At 45.8% G+C, this 20,005-nt stretch overlaps 1 protein-coding gene across 6 annotated transcripts in view; it reads right to left on the reverse strand.

The window, feature by feature from the left end:
* DISC1 (DISC1 scaffold protein) overlaps positions 1-20,005 on the reverse strand; it is a 357,609-nt gene that overhangs the window by 249,247 nt on the left and 88,357 nt on the right. For all 6 annotated transcript variants that reach the window (XR_007132278.1, XM_047761226.1, XM_047761227.1 and 3 more), the window contains exon 4: positions 3,966-4,113. Coding sequence is in view for 5 of the 6 variants with exons in the window: in XM_047761226.1 (XP_047617182.1) it covers positions 3,966-4,113 (148 nt within the window). In the remaining variant the exon portion in view is untranslated. The remainder of the gene's footprint in view (positions 1-3,965; positions 4,114-20,005) is intronic.

Raw genomic sequence — 20,005 nt, forward strand, 5'->3', positions numbered from 1 at the left:
CTGAGTCATGAAGAACGAGCAACCCTTAGGTGACAGTCGCTGGGCCTGGGCAAGATCACTGAATTTAGAAACATTCAGAGCATTTAGGTAACTTCTAATACTTGAGTCTGTGTGGACTGCAAGGGCTGGTGACAGCGAGTGAGATTCTGGCTGCTGGAAAGCTGGGCAAGAGCTGGATTGGAAAAGCTCTGAAGGGCATGCTAAATAGCACAGATCTTACCCCAACAGCAATGAGGACCACTGCGCGTGACACCTGAATGAGAGGGAATAAGACCAGGATTGGGAATACCAGCAAGGAGACCACTGCAAGAACCCCAAAGCGGAACCGAAGCACTAATGTTAGGGGGAGCAACATGCATGGGAATTCAGTAAAAGATGGTGAAAGCAACAGGACTTTCAGTGGCCAATGAAACCGGACTGTAAGACCTGAGGGGAGGAACCCAAGGAGAAGCTCTTACTTGGCTGTCTGGTTAGATGGTAGTGTAAGTTACTGAGATTGGAGATACAGAAGAAAGGGCTGGTTGGGGAGAAAGAGAGTAAATTTAATAACTGGATAATTGTAAAAGAGAGTAAACTTAGTAAAGGCAAGGATAAAACAATAGTAAATTTTTAGGATAAAATGAGAGTAGTTTAGTAAAGGTCAATAGAAAGCTGAGTAGTAGTACGTAGTGGGGTCTGAAGCGTGGAAGTATCTGCGATCACCCAGAGAGAGGATGTAAGGTGAGAAGAGAAGATGAGCTTGGACCGAAGACAAGAGCATCAGTACCAGGAGTCAGGGAGGGAGACAGGAGCTCTTACGAAATGGAGAGGAACTGCCGGGAAGGAAGCACAAGCAGAAAAGAGTGACTCACCCGAAAGGCTAAGAGGAGAGAGGGCGTTAGGGATGAATCTGATTGATCAAAGGTTCTACGGAGTTCCCGCCATGGCTCAGTGAGTTAAGAACCCAACTGCAGTGGGAAGAAAAAAAAAAGGAGTTCCCATCATGGCGCAGCAGAAAGGAATCAGACTAGGAACCATGAGGTTGCAGGTTCGATCCCTGGCCTCACTCAGTGGGTTAAGGATCTGGCCTTGCTGTGAGCTGTGGTGTAGGTCACAGACCTGGCTCAGATCTGGCGTTGCTGTGGCTGTGGTGTAGGCTGGCAGCTGTAGCTCCTAGTAGACCTCTAGCCTGGGAACCTCCATATGCCATGAGTGTGGCCCTAAAAAGACAAAAGACAAAAAAAAAAAAAAAACGAATCCGACTGCAGTGGCTCAGAGGTGTAGGTTCAATCCCTGCCCCTGCGCAGTGGGTTAAAGGATCCAGTGTTGCCACAGCTGCAGCTCGGATTCAATCCCTGATTCTGGAACTTTCATATGTTATGGGTACAGCCAAAAAAAAAAAAAGTTCTAGACAGCACAGTGACATACAGGAGGATAGGAATTTTGAAGACGCCTTTTAAATTTAACAAAATCACTGTCGACTTTGGTAGCAATAGAAATAGAAAGCAGATCCCAGTGGCCTCAAAAAGTGAATGGGAACTAGAAACACAGCATGCAGGGAACTCCTGTGAGGAAAGCAGAGAGACTAATAGCGACCAAGATAAGCCAAGAGTTTACACTAGTTTCGTAAGGGTTAATAATATACTTTTGGGGGACTTTTTAATTAAAGTGTAATTATTTACAATGTTGTGTTAGTTTCAGGTATACAGTAAAGTGATTCAGTTGTGTGTGTGTGTGTGTGTGTGTGTGTGTGTGTATTTCTTTCAGATTCTTTTCCCTTCTAGGATATTACACAATATTGAGTAGAGTTCCCTGTGCTATATAATAGTTCCTTATACGTTATCTATTTTCTAGAGAGCAATGTGTATATGTTAATCCCAAACTCCCAATTTATCCCTCCCCACCCCTTTCCTTGATAACCACAAGTTTGTTTTCTACGTCTTTGGAACAATTTCTGCTCTGTATACAAAGTTCATTTGAATCACTTTTTTAGAGTCCACATATAAGCAATATCATATAATATTTGTCTTTCTCTTTCTGACTTCACTTAGTAGGATAATCTCTAGGTCCATCCATGTTACTGCAAATGGCAATGTTTCATTCTTTTTTATGGCTCCAGTAGTATTCCATTGTATATATGTACCATGTCTTCTATATTCATTCCTCCGTCAATAGACATTTAGGTTGTTTCCATGTATTGGCTATTGTAAACAGAGCTGCTGTGAACATGGGGGCACATGTATCTTTTCAAATTAGAGTTTTCTCCAGATACATGCCCAAGAGTGGGATTGCTGGATCGTATGGCAACTCATTTGTTTGTTTGTTTTTTTGTTTAGGGCCACACCTATGACACATGGAAGTTCCCAGGCTAGGGGTCGAATCAGAGCTACAGCCGCTGGCCTACACCACAGCAACACAGGAGCCAAGCCCCATCTGCGCCCTACACCACAGCTCATGGCAACACTGGATCCTTAACCTACCAAGCGAGGCCAGGGATTGAACCCGCATCCTCATGGACACTAGTTAGATTCGTTTCCAATACACCACAAGGGGAACTCCAGCAGCTCTATTTTTAGTTTTTTAAGGAACCTCCATACTGGTCTCCATAGTGGTTGCACCAATTTACATTCCAAGAGTGTAGGAGGGTAGGGAGGCAGTGTTTAATGGGGACAGAGTTTCAGTTTAGGAAGATGCAAAAGTTCTAGAAACAGATGGTGGTGATGGTTACACCACAGTGTGAATGTATGTACTGAATGCCACTGACCTGCACATACACTTACAAATGGTTGAAACAGTAAATGTTATGCCATGTGTATTTTATCCCAACGAAAACGGAAATGTTAAGTAACTCCTCAAAGCGCTTAGAAACACTTATGCAAATATTTGTTAAATGAATAGAAACACAATACATTGGCCAATGTTAAAAATGGCCCAAGACTGGGGTGGAGGACAAGAAATAACCCAAAGATCAAGAGAGAAAGAATTAAATCAAAAGCTAAGTTGAGAAAGGTTCATGTGAAAAGGGGACAGGAAATGAGGTGATACCTCAAGGTCCGATGAAAATAGAAAGCATCTTCTGGATACTGGACATTGCTACGTGCTTCCCACAAAGCTGGAACAAGCACATGAGAAAATAACCAGCCCCACTGTTAAGACAGGCTACAAGGAGCGGCCGAGATAAACTGAGTGTAAAATGAGGGACAGGACGGACAGGCTTGTGATGGTCAGAGCCAACTGCAGGTTGGAAATAAAGTGTAAATGCTGTTTATACCTAAGTAGAGGCAGACCTGCACCGTGATAGGCTCATCACATTCATCACAACCTGTTCCCATTCAAGCCTTTACCCAAGGACAGAGGTAAGCGGCGGACAGGTAAGAGCAGATGTCCACAGACTTTTCAAACAGGCCAGCTCCTGGGACCCAGCCCCAGACAGCCCCGGACTTAGCTGGTCTGGGGTGGAAGCTGGACATCTACAGACTCTCCGGGTGATTCAAATGGGCGGCCAGGATGGAAAGCCACCAGATGAGACATACCAACTTCTCTCCATCCATTCTCAATCCCAGGAGCCCCTCAGCTGGCAGGAATGGCAGAAGTGGCTCTGGAGGTGGAGGTGGGAGTGGGGTGTGTTTTGAACCCTCAGTCAGAGGGGACCATCTGTGGACCTTCTGTCATGACCAAAAGCCCAGCTTCCCTGAACAAGAGGAAATTCACCCCGGACTTCTCAAGAGATGGGCTTCCTGGGAGAGCTGGACACCCAGCTGTGCCTGTGCTTGTCCAGGGGCCATCCTACCACTTAGCAGGGGGGGTGGTTTGCAGGGCCCATGACCCACACCAGTCCCCCTTTTGGAAGGAACCCCCACCTGCCCAGCCAGCGGAAGGGTGTCCCCTAGGAAAATGCAGCAGGGTCTCCCAAGCTCAGCCCCAGCCAGCTTTTGGCCACTCAGGAGCCAGGAGGGAGGGGGAGAGCTGGCAAGAGACATACTCACTGCTGAGCTGCCCGGTGCAGGGCCGCCTGGGCCTGTGCCCCCAGGTGGCCCAGGAGGCCACTCAGGGCCGGCAGCCGCGAAGGGAGCATGAAGTGCAGGCTGTTCCCCTCTTTCTCCAGGTCTTCTAATCGCTGCTGGATCGTCTCAGCTGGAAACCCAAAACGATGAGAGAGGAACAAAGAGCCATGAGACTCAAAATAGACAAACCAGTGTCCCTGGGCTCCCCTCCCAGACAATGGTCACCTCAATGACATAACCCACAGGTCACCTGTTTCTAGGTCAGCCCTTTCATCACTCGGCTCATGCTTTTAAGAATCTTCTGTCTTTTTATTGGAAAACCAGCCCCCTTAGCTTCCATTCTTCTACCAGAGGTTACAGTCTGTGTATTTATTTGACAATCATAATTAGGACCATCACACAGGAGGCCACTGCATACTACGTGTTTTTAAAACCATGGTGATAGTTTGGAGTTCCCATCATGGCTCAGTGGTTAACAAATCCGACGAGGAACCATGCGGTTTCGGGTTCGATTCCTGACCTCGCTCAGTGGGTTAAAGATCCAGCATTGCCATGAGCTGTGGTATAGGTCGCACATGTGGCTTGGATCCTACGTTGCTGTGGCTCTGCCGTAGGCCGGCGGCTACAGCTCCGATTAGACCCCTAGCCTGGGAACCTCCACATTCCACGGGTGCAGCCCTAGAAAAGGAAAAAAAAAAAAAAAACCATGGTGATCGTTTGGGAGAAAACTTGCTAATTCTGATGAAATCTGAATAACCAGTGGGGGGGAAATCAGTGCCCAAATGTTGATTTTGAGACTATTTCCTTAGAAACTGTCCATCAAGAATTTTAGTCACAGAGTTCCCATTGCGGCTCAGTGGAAACAAAACCTAATCATATCTATGAGAATTCGGGTTCGATCCTGGACCTCGTTCAGTGGGTCGGGGACCTGGCATTGCCATGAGCTGTGGTGTAGGTCGCAGACGTGGCTCAGATCCCCGCATGGCTGCGGCTGTGGTGTAGGCCAGTGGCTGCAGCTTCAATTCGACCTCTAGCCTGGGAGCTTCCATATGCCGCAGCTGTGGCCCTAAAAAAAAAAAAAATTAAAAAAAAAAAAAAGAATTTTAGTCACAGTTACTAAAGCCACAGAAGGAATGTTCAAATTCCATGGTGCTGCGGATGACCACAGATCCACTTCTGTTTAAAGAGGGACTCCTTTTTTTTTTAATGAACTTAAGTCTCCTAAGAGAAGGTATATATACAGAACCACTTTAATACAGTTTTTCTTTAAAAAAAAAAATAAACTGCAGAAATTGGAATCCCCTCAAATGAGAACTTGTCTTCATAATGAAACACCTCAAGAACTGGAAAGTTTCCCACAAAGCTATGTTTGCAGAAATGCGAGGACTGGGTTTAAAAATACATCCATTAGAATATCCTTCTTGGGGGTCCTTGACAGATGGGAAGGACCTTGATCCCCTTCACCCTGGGGCAGGGGGTGGACTCTGGGGCCCTTGAGAGCCCAGGCAGCCACCTCTGGCCTTGAGTGCCAACTGCTTAGTCCGGTGTGCCATACAAACATCCTCACCACATGCGCCGTGATGAGAGGACGTTTTGGACTCTACCCTAGATCACAAAACTCCTTTCCATTTCTATGGCCTCCTTATCTATTTTCCAAGATTCAGTTTCAAACGAAAGAAAACACTATTTCAACAAGCTGGTTATTTTGAAAACTCTTTGAGCAAAGCTTCTGTCACATGCCAGCAGAGGTCAGCACTAACCACAGTGCACCCCTCTGTGCAGTGACACACCTGTGGGTGCAAGAGAGGCAGGCCCGGGTGTTGTGGGCAGCCACTTTGTCTCTCTGGGGATGTCGGCTGCAAGACCTCCCTCGTGACCGACAGCCAGAAATTTGCTGAGGGGACCTGCCAAGCAAGGGTCCTCCCACTTGCAGTTCAGGACCAAGTGACCAGGACCACCCGGACCCTCAGTCTGTGCTGCCTTCTTCAAAGGTGGGAAATAAGCAGACACCACCCTTATAGCACAGGGTGGAGTCTGGCCTGGCAGATCTTCTAGGATAACACCCAAAGGTACCCAACCTCTTCTCCAGCACCAAGCTTCACACTTTTAAGATATTTTCATAAGTCAAAAATCATATGATCATCTCAGTAGATGCAGAAAAAGCATTTGACAAAGTCCAACATCCATTCATGATCAAAACTCTTACCAAAGTGGGTATAGAGGGAACATACCTTAACATAATAAAAGCCACTTATGACAAAGCCACAGCAAATATAATACTCAATGGAGAAAAGCCGAAAGCCTTCCCACTAAAATCTGGAACAAGAGATTGGGCATCCTTATGCCCACTCTCACCACTGTTATTCAACATAGTACTAGAAGTCCTAGCCACAGCAATCAGACAAACAAAAGAAATAAACGGCATCCACATAGGAAGAGAAGAAATAAAACTGTCACTGTATGCAGATGACATGATACTATAGACAGAAAACCCTAAGGACTCCACCCAAAAACTACTTGAACTGATTAATAAATTCAGCAAAGTAGCAGGATATAAGATTAACATTCAGAAGTCAGTCGCATTTCTGTATACCAGCAATGAAATATTAGGAAAGGAATACAAAAATACAATACCTTTTAAAATTGCACCCCACAAAACCAAATACCTCGGAATACACCTGACCAAGGAGGTAAAGGACCTATATGCCGAGAACTATAAAACTTTAATCAAAGAAATCAAAGAAGATGTAAAGAAATGGAAAGATATTCCATGTTCATGGATTGGAAAAATCAACATTGTAAAAATGGCCATACTACCCAAAGCAATCTACAGATTCAATGCAATCCCTATCAAGTTACCCAAGACATTTTTCACAAAACTAGAACAAACAATCCAAAAATTTATATGGAGCAACAAAAGACCCAGAATCGCCAAAGCAATCCTCAGAAACAAAAATCAAGCAGGAGGCATAACTCTCCCAGACTTCAGGCAATATTACAAAGCCACAGTCATCAAAACAGTGTGGTACTGGTATCAAAACAGACAGGCAGACCAATGGAACAGAAGAGAGAATCCACTAATAAACCCTGACACCTACGGTCAATTAATCTTTGACAAGGGAGGCAAGAACATCAAATGGGAAAAAGAAAGTCTATTCAGCAAGCATTGCTTGGAAACCTGGACAGCTGCATGCAAAGCAATGAAACTAGAACACACCCTCACACCATGCACAAAAATACACTCCAAATGGCTGAAAGACTTAAATATAAGACAGGACACCATCAAACTCCTAGAAGAGAACATAGGCAAAACACTCTCTGACATCAACATCATGAATATTTTCTCAGGTCAGTCTCCCAAAGCAATAGAATTAAGAGCAAAAATAAACCCACGGGACCTAATCAAACTGAAAAGCTTTTGCACAGCAAAGGAAACCTAAAAGAAAACAAAGAGATAACTTACAGAATGGGAGAAAATAGTTTCAAATGATGCAACAGACAAGGGCTTAATCTCCAGAATATATAAGCAACTTATACAACTCAACAGCAAAAAAGCCAATCAACCAATGGAAAAATGGGCAAAAGACCTGAATAGACTGTTCTCCAAGGAAGATATGCAGATGGCCAGCAAACACCTGAAAAAATGCTCAACATCACTGATTATAAGAGAAATGCAAATCAAAACTACCATGAGACACCACCTCACACCAGTCAGAATGGCCATCATTAATAAATCCACAAATAACAAGTGCTGGAGGGGGTGTGGAGAAAAGGGAACCCTCCTGCACTGTTGGTGGGAATGTAAACTGGTACAGCCACTATGGAGAACAGTTTGGAGATACCTTAGAAATCTATACATAGAACTTCCATATGACCCTGCAATCCCACTCTTGGGCATATATCCAGACAAAATTCTACTTAAAAGAGACACATGCACCCGCATGTTCATTGCAGCACTATTCACAATAGCCAGGACATGGAAACAACCCAAATGTCCATCAACAGATGATTGGATTAGGAAGATGTGGTATATACACACAATGCAATACTACTCAGCCATAAAAAAATGACATAATGCCACTTGCAGCATCATGGATGGAACTAGAGACTCTCATACTGAGTGAAATAAGTCAGAAAGACAAAGACAAATACCATATGATATCACTCATAACTGGAATCTAATATACAGCAAAAATGAACATCTCCACAGAAAAGAAAATCATGGACTTGGAGAATAGACTTGTGGCCACCCGGGGGGAGAGGGAGGGAGTGGGAGGGATTGAACCTTGGGGTTATCAGATACAACTTGGAATGGATTTACAAGAAGATCCTGCTGAGTAGCATTGAGAACTATGTCCAGATACTCATATTGCAACAGAACAAAGGTGGGGGGGATGTATACATGTAAGAGTAACTTGATCCCCTTGCTGTACAGTGGGAAAAAAATTTTTTTAATTTTTTAAAAATTAAACTTAAAAAAAGGATATTCTCATTATTTTTTTTTACTATTTATTTACTCATTTTTTTACAGCCACACCCAAGGCATATGGAAGTTCCCAGGCCAGGGATTGAATTGGAACTGGAGATGCAGCTATGACCTACATCACAGCTTGCGGCTACACTGGATCCTGTAGGGAGGCCAGGGATCAAACCTGCATCCTCATGGAGACTACATCGGGTTCTTAACCTGCTGAACCACAATGAGAACTCCTACTTATTTCTTGCTGTATAAAATCAAAACTTAAGTGCACAGCAAGCAAGCAACGTTTCCCTTCTGCGCTTTACAGCAAAATACAGGTGCAGTCCTGCACCACAGGTACAGCGGTAAAGAAGTGTCAAGATTCCATTAGGCAGGGATTAGGAGAAAACAGAGTTTGTCCCTCAAATCTGCCATTTCCAGCTGGCTGACCTTCAAGTGGCTTAACCTTTCTAAGCTTCAATCTCCTAATCTGCAGAAACGGGCCTAATAATAGTCTGCCCGTCATAAGGTCTTCCGAGGATTAAACGAGATAATCCACACAGAGCGTTAAGCACTGTGCCTGGCACCTCGCACGTGCCCAAAAGGGTTGACTGTTACTGGTAGGAGGACCCCAAAGTCCTGGCCCCAAGGTGTCCACAAGAAAGTCAGAAACCCAGGCTGGCCTCTCGCCACTGTCCACAGTATTCTAAACCGCGCCCTCCCCTTGCCAGGTGGAAAGTCTTCAAGGAACACAAGCTGGTCCAGCAAAAGCAAACACTGGAAATGGGAAACTGGCTGCCAAAAATCACACTCCCCACGAATGCCAAAGGAAAATATAAATATCCCAGGAAATAGCTATGATGAGCTGTTCTGCGCTGCCACTCACTTCCCAAAGGGGGGTGATCAGAAGTTATTTCTCTTTCATAGTTTTAAAAACATCCTAGGATAGTCACCCCTGACTTTATAGTATATCATTGTCTCTAATTTCTTTTCTTTTTTTTTTTTTTTTGTCTTTTTAGGGCCGCACCCGCAGCATATAGAGTTTCCCAGGCTAGAGGTCGAATCAGAGCTGGAGCCACTGGCCTACACCACAGCCACAGCAACGCCAGATCTGAGCCGCATCTGCGACCCATACCACAGCTCACGCAACACCAGATCCTTAACCCACTGAGAGAGGCCAGGGATTGAACCTGCAACCTCAGGGTTCCTAGTTGGATTCATTTCCACTGCACCACGACGGGAACACCCATCTCTAATTTCTAAGTTATCTCCCATAGTCTTCAGAATGGCTATCAGCTACTGGGGGCTCTACTCACATGCCAGCATCACCTTGGGTTGGTACTGGGGTACATTCTACTGGGTTCCCCAAATTCCACCCCTACTGGAATATAGCCAATATGTCCTAATAACTATAAATGGAGTATAAACTTTAAAGACTGTGAATCAGGAGTTCCTACTGTGGCTCAGTGGTTGAGAACCTGAGTAGTATCCATGAGGATGTGGGTTCCATCCCTGGCCTCGCTCAGTGGGTTAAGGATCTGGCATTACCGAGAGCTGTGGTGTAGGTCACAGATGAGACTTGGATCTGGCATTGCTGTGGCTGTGGTGTAGGCCTCAGCTACAGCTCCAAATGAACCCCTAGCCTGAGAACTTCCATATGCGTGGGTACAGCCATAAAAAGAAAAAAAAATGAGAATCACTATAAGGTACACCTGTAACTTATAGAATATTGCACAGCAATGATAACTGAATTTTTTAAAAAAGAGAGAAAGAAAAAATAAACTTCCCACAGTCATTTAAGGTGATCATTGATGTTTAATAGTAAGATGATAAATGTTTTACATTATTTTTCTTGGCATAGTTCATTGCATTTTGAGCCTGAAGGCTCATCATCAAACCATTTTTTTTTCTTTTTAGAGCCACACCTGCAGCACATGGAAGTTCCCAGGCTAGGGGTCGAATCAGAGCTGCAGCTGCCAGGCTACACCACAGCCACAGCAATGCAGGATCTGAGCAGGGCCTGCAACCTACACCACAGCTCACAGCAATGCCAGATCCTTAACCCACTCAGTGAGGGCAGGGATCAAACTCGCATCCTCACAGATACTAGTCAGGTTCATTACCACTGAGCCACGACGGGAACTCCTCATGTGAACTATCTTGAATAGCATCATCATCATTTTTCCTTCTAAAAATAAACTCATTTTAAACCAATGGGGGGGGGGGGAGTATTACAGCTCTATTCACTAATAAGAGGGCCCTGAAGCAGCAAGGAGAGGAGAGGGAGAGGATTTATGGGGTGGGCTTGACTATCAAGCCCGTGGGCCATTGTGAGGACTTTGCATGTACTGATGGAGTCAGGCGTCTGGAGGGTGTGAGACTCCCTCATATTAGCATGATCCACTCACATGATCAAGAAACCCGGAGACTCTGCTGGGAAGAGATCACAAAGGACAGAAGCCTAGAGACTAGTCACCAGGAGCTCACCTAGTGGTGGTGGCCGCCTAGAGGTGCAAGTGGGGGGGAAGGGGATGCTCAGATCCTGGATGTTCTTTGACAGATGGGACACAGGAGACAAGAGAAGACAAAGTCAAGAGTGACTCCAGGGTTGCTGGCCTGAGACAGCAGAAGGATGAAGTTACTGTGAGCTCCTCCAGAAACACACTTCCCCACCAGCATAGGCAGGACCACCCCATCCTCTGGGTCTCAGCACCCCTCACCGGGTAGCTTCCAGGCCCTGCACCCACCCCTCCTGGCAGCTCCTTAAGGCACCCAGGCTTCTTTCTTGTGCCCACTCATTCAAGACCTCCTACACCGTAAGTGAAGGACTGTGTCACCATGCTTGTCACAGCATGGTGACCTGCACGAGGGATGCCGCCTGGCTCAAGGGACTGTGCACAAAAACATGTCCAACTAAAGTCAAGGATAGATGTGTTTACTGTTTTGTGTATCTTTACAAAAGCCACTTCTGATCCTTTTCATTAGTAGCTGAATGCATATAAAAACATGATACTGGAGTTCCCATTGTGGCTCAGCGGGTGAAGGACCTGACATAGCATCCATGAGGATATAGGTTCAATCCCTGGCCTCACTCATTGGCTTAAGGATCCAGCACCGCGGTGAGCTGCAGTGTAGGTCACAGATGCAGCTCAGTCTGATGTTGCTGTGGCTGTGGTGTAGGCCAGCAGCTACAGCTCTGATACCACCCCTAGCCTGGGAATTTCCATACGCTGCGGTACAGCCATAAAAAGAAAAGGAAAAAAAAAATGATACTCATCAAATCTAAAATCCACTGCCAGGAGTTCCCATCATGGCTCAGCAGTTAACAAATCCGACTAGCATCCATGAGGATGCGGGTTCTATCCTTGGCCTCAATCAGTGGGTTAAGGATCCGGCTTTGCCAAGAGCTGTGGTGTAAGTTGCAAACGTGGCTGGGATCCCGAGTGGCTGTGGCTGTGAGGCTGGCAGCTATAGCTCTGATTAGACCTCTAGCCTGTGAACCTCCATATGCCGCAAGTGTAGCCCTAAAAAGAGAGAAAGAAATAGGAAGGAAGGAAGGAAGGAAGGAAGGAAGGAAGGAAGGAAGGAAGGAAGGAAGGAAGGAAGGAAGGAAGGAAAAATAAATAAAATCCACCCCCAAACTGGCAAGACTGTTTTCCTCCTTCCCAAGCTGCTGTCTGGGCCCATCATTTGGGCCTGAAGCTGAGCATCCTCTGCATCATTCAAGACTCCTGTGTTTCCACATTCTGGTGATCCTCCCTATGGATTCCCCACAGTCACGCTCACACTCACACCTCCTCCATCTGCTCTGCCTCCAGTCCAGCCCCAGTCACACTGCTCCCTGCCCAGGAGCTGGCACCTCCTCCATCGTTTCTGCACAGGGTGCCCCTCCTGACACTCACTCACGGGGGACGTAAGCAAAGAGACACAGGACCACAGAGCCCATCACACGTAATCACAGGATGTTCTCAGAATCCTGGAGAACCTGCCTGGCCTCCGGGACAAAGGCCGAATGTCTGTGCCTGGCGTTTAAGACCACAAGCACACTTGCCCAGCCTGGCTCTCTTAGCCTCAACTGTGCTCTGCCCAAGTGACTCCAGAGTGACACGTCCTTAGAAAGAACTCAGAATCACAATGCTAAGAATCAGGGCACCAAGCCAATACAATCATTTGGGAAAACCATTTAGCAGTATCTACTGCTATATACTAAATTTATCCCATGACCCAATAATTCCACTCCTAGGTATATATCCCAAAGACATCCACCCACAAAAGACATATGAGAGCGGTCATAACTTGGTTTACAATAGCCTGAAACTCAAAACAACTCAAGCACTTTATCAAAAGGACCATGGACAAATAAACCACGATATAGTCACACAGTGGAAAACTATACAGCAATAAAAAATGAAGCAACGACTGCTACATACGACAGCACGGATATCTCTCACATACACAGTAGGATTCTGTTTATATAAAGTTCAGGCAACACCAAACTGTGATGGCAGAGGCCAGAACAACATTTATCATGGGGGAAATAAATGTCTTGTCTGGGAAAAGGGAATGACAGAGTTATACTGGATGTTGGAAGTAAGCTACAACGTGATCTAGGTGGTGGCTACCCAGTGCACGCATAAATAAAAATTCACTGAGGTTTACACTGTACAACAAAGATGTATGTACCTTATTATATGTTCTATCTCAATTTTTTTAAAATTCCTGTGTTTAAAAAAAAAAAATCTGGGCCACTGGAATCCTGTCTTCAGCTTTGACCTTGAGGGAGTCCATAGTATCTAATAGATCACATCCCCCACTTACATCTCAGAGCTTCACCTGCTAAATGGGAATGACATCTCCACGAGGGGTGTTTAACGAAATCATGGTTATTGTTAAACAGCAAAGAGGTGTGTTGGTGATGTCTGAGCTCAGGCCACGCTAACAAAGCATCACGGACTGGGCAGCTCAAACCGTCAAACCACAAATGCTGATCTCTTACAGTTCTGAGGCTGCAAGTCTGAGGTCACCATGGCCACATCAGGTTCTGGTGAGGGGCCTCTCCTGGGTTGCAGGTGGCAGGCTTCGCACCGAGTCCCCACACAGCAGAAGGAGAGCAAGCAGCCTCTTCTCACAAGGGCACTAACCCCTTTCCTGAGGGCCCCGTCCTCATGACCTCATCACCCCCAAAGGCCCCACCTCCTGACACTGTCACACTGGGATCTGGGGGGACACAAACATTCCATCCATGGTACACTCCAAAGGGGGAGGGGACACTTCAACTGAAGTGGCCACTTTATCCATTAATATTGATGGTGTGGGAAAATGCTGCCTCTGGGAGAGAGAAGTGCTTGAAATTGATTTTAAAAAAAGCATTTTTCATTTTCCAAATGCCATGCTTCTTTGTTATTTCATGTATGCATTCAATTCACAAACACTCTGGAAACCACCCTGTTAGGCCGTAAGGCGGCTGCAAAGGTGAACAGGACACAGTCATTGTTCTGAAGGGACTTGGTGACTTGTGGCGGGGGGGTGTCAAAATTACAAACAGGTCTTGTCTTGTCTTGTCTGCCTGGACAGAGGTGTTGAGAGGAAGCTGCCTCACTGACAGAGGGGAACAACAAGGGGAACACAGGTGCCTGTCCACCAGGACCCAGGATGCAGGGGCCAAGGACCTCAGGAAGCCACAGGGGCCTGAGGTGGCCTACTTGCTAACATGCCCACCAGTGCCTGAGGGAAGGGGCAGTAGGGAGAAGGGACAACCAGGTCACACAGAGAAATAAATAAATTGATGGGACAAGTAAGTAAATACACGAAGGCTAAAGAAAGCCAGGTTTTTCAGTATTAGAGGAAAGGGGTAAGGACAGAAAGAAATCAGGAGTGTGGTATTAGAACTGGAAGAAGTGATGGGAGTTCCCGACGTGGCTCAGTGGTTAACAAATGCGAATAGGAACCATGAGGTTGGAGGTTCGATCCCTGGCCTTGCTCAGTGGGTTAAGGATCTGGCACTGCCGTGAGCTGTGGTGTAGGTTGTATCGAGGCTCGGATCCCAAGTTGCTGTGGCTCTGGCATAGGCCGGCGGCTACAGCTCCGATTCCACCCCTAGCCTGAGAACCTCCACATGCTACAGGAGTGGGCCAAGAAAATGGCAAAAAGACCAAAAAAAAGGAACTGGAAGAAGTGGTATAAACTAAGAGGTTTTAATACAGATACTCGCAGTTACAGAAATAGGCATAGTTGTCCACATGTGTTTACATATATTTTCTACCTTCATCCCCTGAGAAAGCCTAGACGCCCCGATGTCCCAGGAGCCCTGAACACGCAGAGCACATGGATCCTGATCTCTAAACACTGCCCTCCGAGAAGGAATCAGTGCCCCTCGAAAGACTGGCTTATTCTGGGCCTGAGGCAAGACCGGAACACGAAGGGGCTGGAATATCCTGTTGTACAAAAAAATGAGGACAAGCCAAAGACTGATGGGGACACATCAATGGAACACAAGAGCCACGTGGAAGAGGCTCCCATGGCCAAATCTGGGATAATCCAAGAATCAAATAAATAATATTATTCATGAAGCACGACCCACTGCCTAGAACAGGACTCCTGCATCCACACCAACAGAGTGCCGACTGCTGAAAAGGAACGGAGGGCTGGTGAGGTGCAAGGCACCAGTGTCATCTCAGCGTCTGATTAATTTCCAAAGACCAAATCATAACCCTGTGCTGAGACGCCTACAAGACATAACCAGATGGTCAAGGTTAACGTCAGCAGTTGGCAGGAAGGGCCTACCTATAGCATGACTCCTGATTAAGATGCTCTGAGAAGGACACAATGTCATGGCCACAATGTCCCTGTCAGGGCTGCTTGATTCACATCAGTATTAGAGGAAAGGGGTAAGGACAGAGGAGAGACATCAGTGGACCCAGGTGGAAGGTCACCCAACAAAAGGTAAGGTCTGCACACCTTACAACTGTGAAGGGCTGAGTACTGGAGAGTGGTTCCAGGTAGGAGGAGACTAAAGAAACAGGCCAACCACATGCAACACATGTTCCTGATCCAAGAGGGTGGAAAGAACAATGCTGGGATGGAGGGTGACCTGTGGATGGGGTCCGAGGATCAGATAGGAGTGATGATCAATGGTGACGCCTTGGCTGAGCAGGACAGCTGCCGGCTACAAGATGATGGCCCATAAGAGTACCTCAAATACCAAGTGGGATGCAGAGGGCTGATGAGGCTTCATGCCCCAATTTCACTCTAAAGCCATTGAAAAGGGCTAAGATACATACATCCAGCTGGGGAATCAGAGGAAGGGTGCTGGGGGAGGTCTTTGTCCTGTACTTTCAACTTCTCTGTAAGTGGAAAATTCTCTCACACAAATTCTTTTTTTTTTTTTTTGTCTTTTTGCCATTTTCTTGAGCTGCTCCCTTGGCATATGGAGGTTCCCAGGCTAGGGGCCGAATCGGAGCTGTAGCCACCAGCCTACACCACAGCCACAGCAATGCAGGATCCGAGCCGCGTCTGTGACCTACACCACAGCTCACGGCAATGCCGGACCCTTAACCCACTGAGCAAGGCCAGGGATCGAACCTGCAACCTCATGGTTCCTAGTCGGATTCGTTAACCACTGAGCCACGACAGGAACTCCTCACGCAAATTCTTTTTACCAATCCTAAATAGATACAGCACCACCAAATGCTGTATTTGTGAGTTGACATCATTTGTATGAATCCTGCTGTATCTGTAAGACAACCTCTCCTGTCACGCTACTTGGCTAGTGGCCGATGAAACGTAACTCACTTTCTCTGGCTTTTCTTTCTTGTAAGCCTCTGCGAGCTTCCTGCAGACATGTTCATCTGATTCCAGTGGGCAGCTCAAGATTTAAAGCCAGAATTGGAGAGAATGCTGCACACAGCAGGTGCTGAATCAATATGGTGGACTCACCATCTGACCAATACAACAGGAGCAATATTAGAATCGGGGGTCGAGTTTTGTCAACCTTGCTGAATAGCAAAAACAAATACCAAGTTCACTATAAAAGAGATATCAAGTAGTAAGCAAAATGAAGCACTGAATAATGTGTTCTCAAGGATACTGTAGATTTAATTTACGAGGCTAACACACTTAATTTGTAGGAACTCAGCAGTGAAAATGCTAACCACCCTCTCATTCCTTTAGGGATCAAGCAAACACATTTTTGGAGATGGCACCTCATTCCGTCTGTGGGATGCAGCCTCCACAGTGTAAACCATTTTCCTGACTGCAGCCATTCTGCATTCTAAAGAGGCCCTTTAAAGTTAAGAAGCAATCAAGGCCTTCCTCAGTCATCTCTCCTTGGTTTTTTTACATAAGCAGCCAAGAAACACTCCTCATTGAGAGCTGAATATTGTAACAGTTCCACATTACCATCCAACCATATCATGCCAGATGACCAGTTTAGAAAGAATAAGACTGTGATCAAATGTATTTCAGACCCGCCCTGAGTCAGCCTCTAACACTTCAGCACGTTGGAATTTGCTGGGCTCATTAGCATAAAAATCAGCCACTCTTAGGGCACTGAAGACTTCAAGCATCGTACTCATTTTTGAGCATTGATTATACGGCCAGCATGATATGTACCTTATTTCTGAGCTTCACAGCAACTGGGAGAGGGGGAATACAAAGGCAGAACTGGAGTTCCTATCGAGGCTCAGCAGTACCAAACCCAACTAGTATCCAGAGAATGCAGGTTCCATCCCTGGCCTTGATCAGTGGGTTAAGGATCTGGCGTTGCTGTGAGCTGTGATGTAGGTCACAAATCCTGTAGCTTGGATCCCATGTTGCTGTGGCTGTGGTGGAGGTTGGCGGCTGTAGCTCTGATTCGACTCCAAGCCTTGCAACTTCCATATGTGCCGCAGGTTTGGCCCTAAAAAGCAAGGAGGGAAAAAAAAAGGCAGAGCTTAAAATGCAGAGAATTTAAGTCATCTGCCCAGACCTCAGAATGAGTAAGGACAGAGTCAGAACCTTGATCTCTTCAGGTACCAAACTCTGGGTGTTTCCTATTATACCTCCCAAGAGCCATCCCTGAAGTCATGCCTCCTCTTAGAGTTTCTGTTGTCACACAGGAGTCCTCTCTCTTCATTTCTAGGTCCCTGGACACTGTTGCATCTGCTGGGCAGGTGCTGAGCCTGATTCATTTGTGCCTTGTTCAGTGCTGGGCACACAACAGGTATTGGAATAGTGCAGGATACGTAAAGGATGCTTAATGGATAAGCAGTGAGGTCCTGCTGTAAAGCGCAGGGAACAATATCCAATCACCTGTGATAGAATATGATGGAAGAGAGTATGGAGAAAAAGAATGTATATCTATCTATGACTGGGTCACTTTGCTGTACAGCAGAAATTGACAGAACATTGTAAAGCAACTATAACAAAAAGGTTAAAAAATAAATAAACAGGAGTTCCCATCGTGGCTCAGTGGCAACAAATCCATGAGGATGTGGGTTTGATCCCTGGCCTCGTTCAGTGGGTGAAGGATCTGGCATTGCCATGAGCTATGGTGTAGGGTGCAGATGTGGCTCAGACCCCATGTTGCTGTGGCTGTGGCGTAAGCCGGCGGCTACTGCTCCGATTTGACCCCTAGCCTGGGAACTTCTATATGCCATGGGTGTGGCCCTAAAAAGACAAAATAAAAATACATAAATAAATACATAAATAAATGCATGTTTGTATTTGGATGAAAACCATTATAGACACAGAAAGGTCACAACCATGCTAACCTTGCTATCTATCCTGTTATCCTCACAGTGACCTTGTGAGGGAGATGTGGGTGTTCCCACTTTGCAGACTGAAAGACTGAGGCTCATGGGAAGTTTAAGAGATTTCTCCTGGTTCAAAAATAAAGCCAGAGTCTGTCTGACTCCAAAACCTGTGAGCTTCACCACTGGCTTCCACGGAGATTGTCACAGCCTGTAGTGTCCCCTGTACCCTGAAAGGCACAAAATGCCAACTGCTGTAACCATCTCATCTTCGACTTGACTCAGTTCTCTCACCAAAAGCAATCAGGAGCCAAGACAAACCCCAAAAAGCTGGCTAATGTGGAAAGAGCCTCAGATCCCACTCTAAGGGAATGTTTAAATTATGGGATAGCCACTCATCTGGAATGGTAGGTAGCAAGTCAAAAAACAATTAGAAAAGCTGTGTGGGAGTTCCCTCTTGGCTCAGCAGTTAATGAACCTGACTAGGGCCCATGAGGATATGCGTTCCATCCCTTTCCCCATTCAGTGGGTTAAGGATCCGGCATTGCCATGAGCTGTGGTGTAGGTCACAGATGCAGCTCAGATCTGGCATTGCTGTGGCTGTGGTACAGACAGGCAGCTGTAGCTCCAATTCAACCCCTAGCCTGGGAACCTCCATCCACCACTGGTGCAGCCCTTAAAAAAAAGAGAGAGAGAGAGAGAAAGACAAAAGGAAAGTTGTGCGGAAACATTACCAGAGAAAAACAGGAGACAATTATACATACACATCTGTATTCTATGATGATAAATTTTTTTTTAACCTGGGAGGAACTGAGAGTTCTGGCAATCAGTCATGGGATTGTGGCTGACTTTTTCTCAGTGTCACTTCTTATGAAGTCAAAAGTACAGTCTTAAGCTGTTGAGTATTTAGAAAAGTACTCTATTTTTTTTTTAAGCTTACTGGTTACTTATACCCCTCTTTGATTTCTGCATAAAAAATGGAGCTTTGATTTCCTCAAATGCTTAATGCTAAACTGCTTAGGGTAAGCGTCATCTCCCTTGAGTCATAGATGTTTTCAGTGTATCCCAAAGAGGATTTCTAGAAATGTATTTTAAGCTCACTGCTGGGAGGGAAGAAGATGAAGAATCACTTGGCTTGTGGTACAGAAGGAAAAACAAACACCTGGGGGAGATGCAAACATTCCAGAAGGTAAGCAGTCATTTCATCGGGGTACTTGCCCACTCAGCACCTAGATTGTCACCTTGTTCTGAGTACATATGTCTTGATTCACTCTGAAATATTGCTATAGAATATTTGGTTTGGAGCATCTGTTCTTCCTTGGCAAGAATTTCCCAAAGCAAAATGAACTGTGAGTGATCAAAACAGCAAAAGCAATGAAACTTCCAGGTTCTACCCCAGGTCTTCGGTGGGACCTAAAAACTAGCAAACTCGTGTGTGTGTGTGTGTGTGTGTGTGTGTGTGTGTGTGTGTGTGTGTGTGTGTGTGTGTGAGTGTGTCTTCCCTCTGGATCATGAGCTTCTGGAAGGGTGGCACGGTTATGAGTCACTCCAAAATACTCTTTGCCTCAACTCCTAAAACTAAATTCATAAGAAAACGTTTCTATCACCAAATGCCCTCAGTAACTAACTGACCAACCCAACTTTGGTCACTTTTTACAAAAGCCTCAGATTTTCAGAGCTCTAAAAATCTTCTCTAGAGTTGCCTGATGGCCCAGCAGTTACAGATCCAGCATTGTAACTGCTGTGGCTCAGGTTCGATCCCTGGCCCAGGAACTTCTGCAGGCTCGGCCAAAAATTTTTTTTAATTTTTTAAAAATTCTTTGGGAGTCCCCATT

The sequence above is a fragment of the Phacochoerus africanus genome, chromosome 15 (assembly GCF_016906955.1).
Source record: "Phacochoerus africanus isolate WHEZ1 chromosome 15, ROS_Pafr_v1, whole genome shotgun sequence".
Taxonomy (NCBI): Eukaryota; Metazoa; Chordata; class Mammalia; order Artiodactyla; family Suidae; genus Phacochoerus; species Phacochoerus africanus.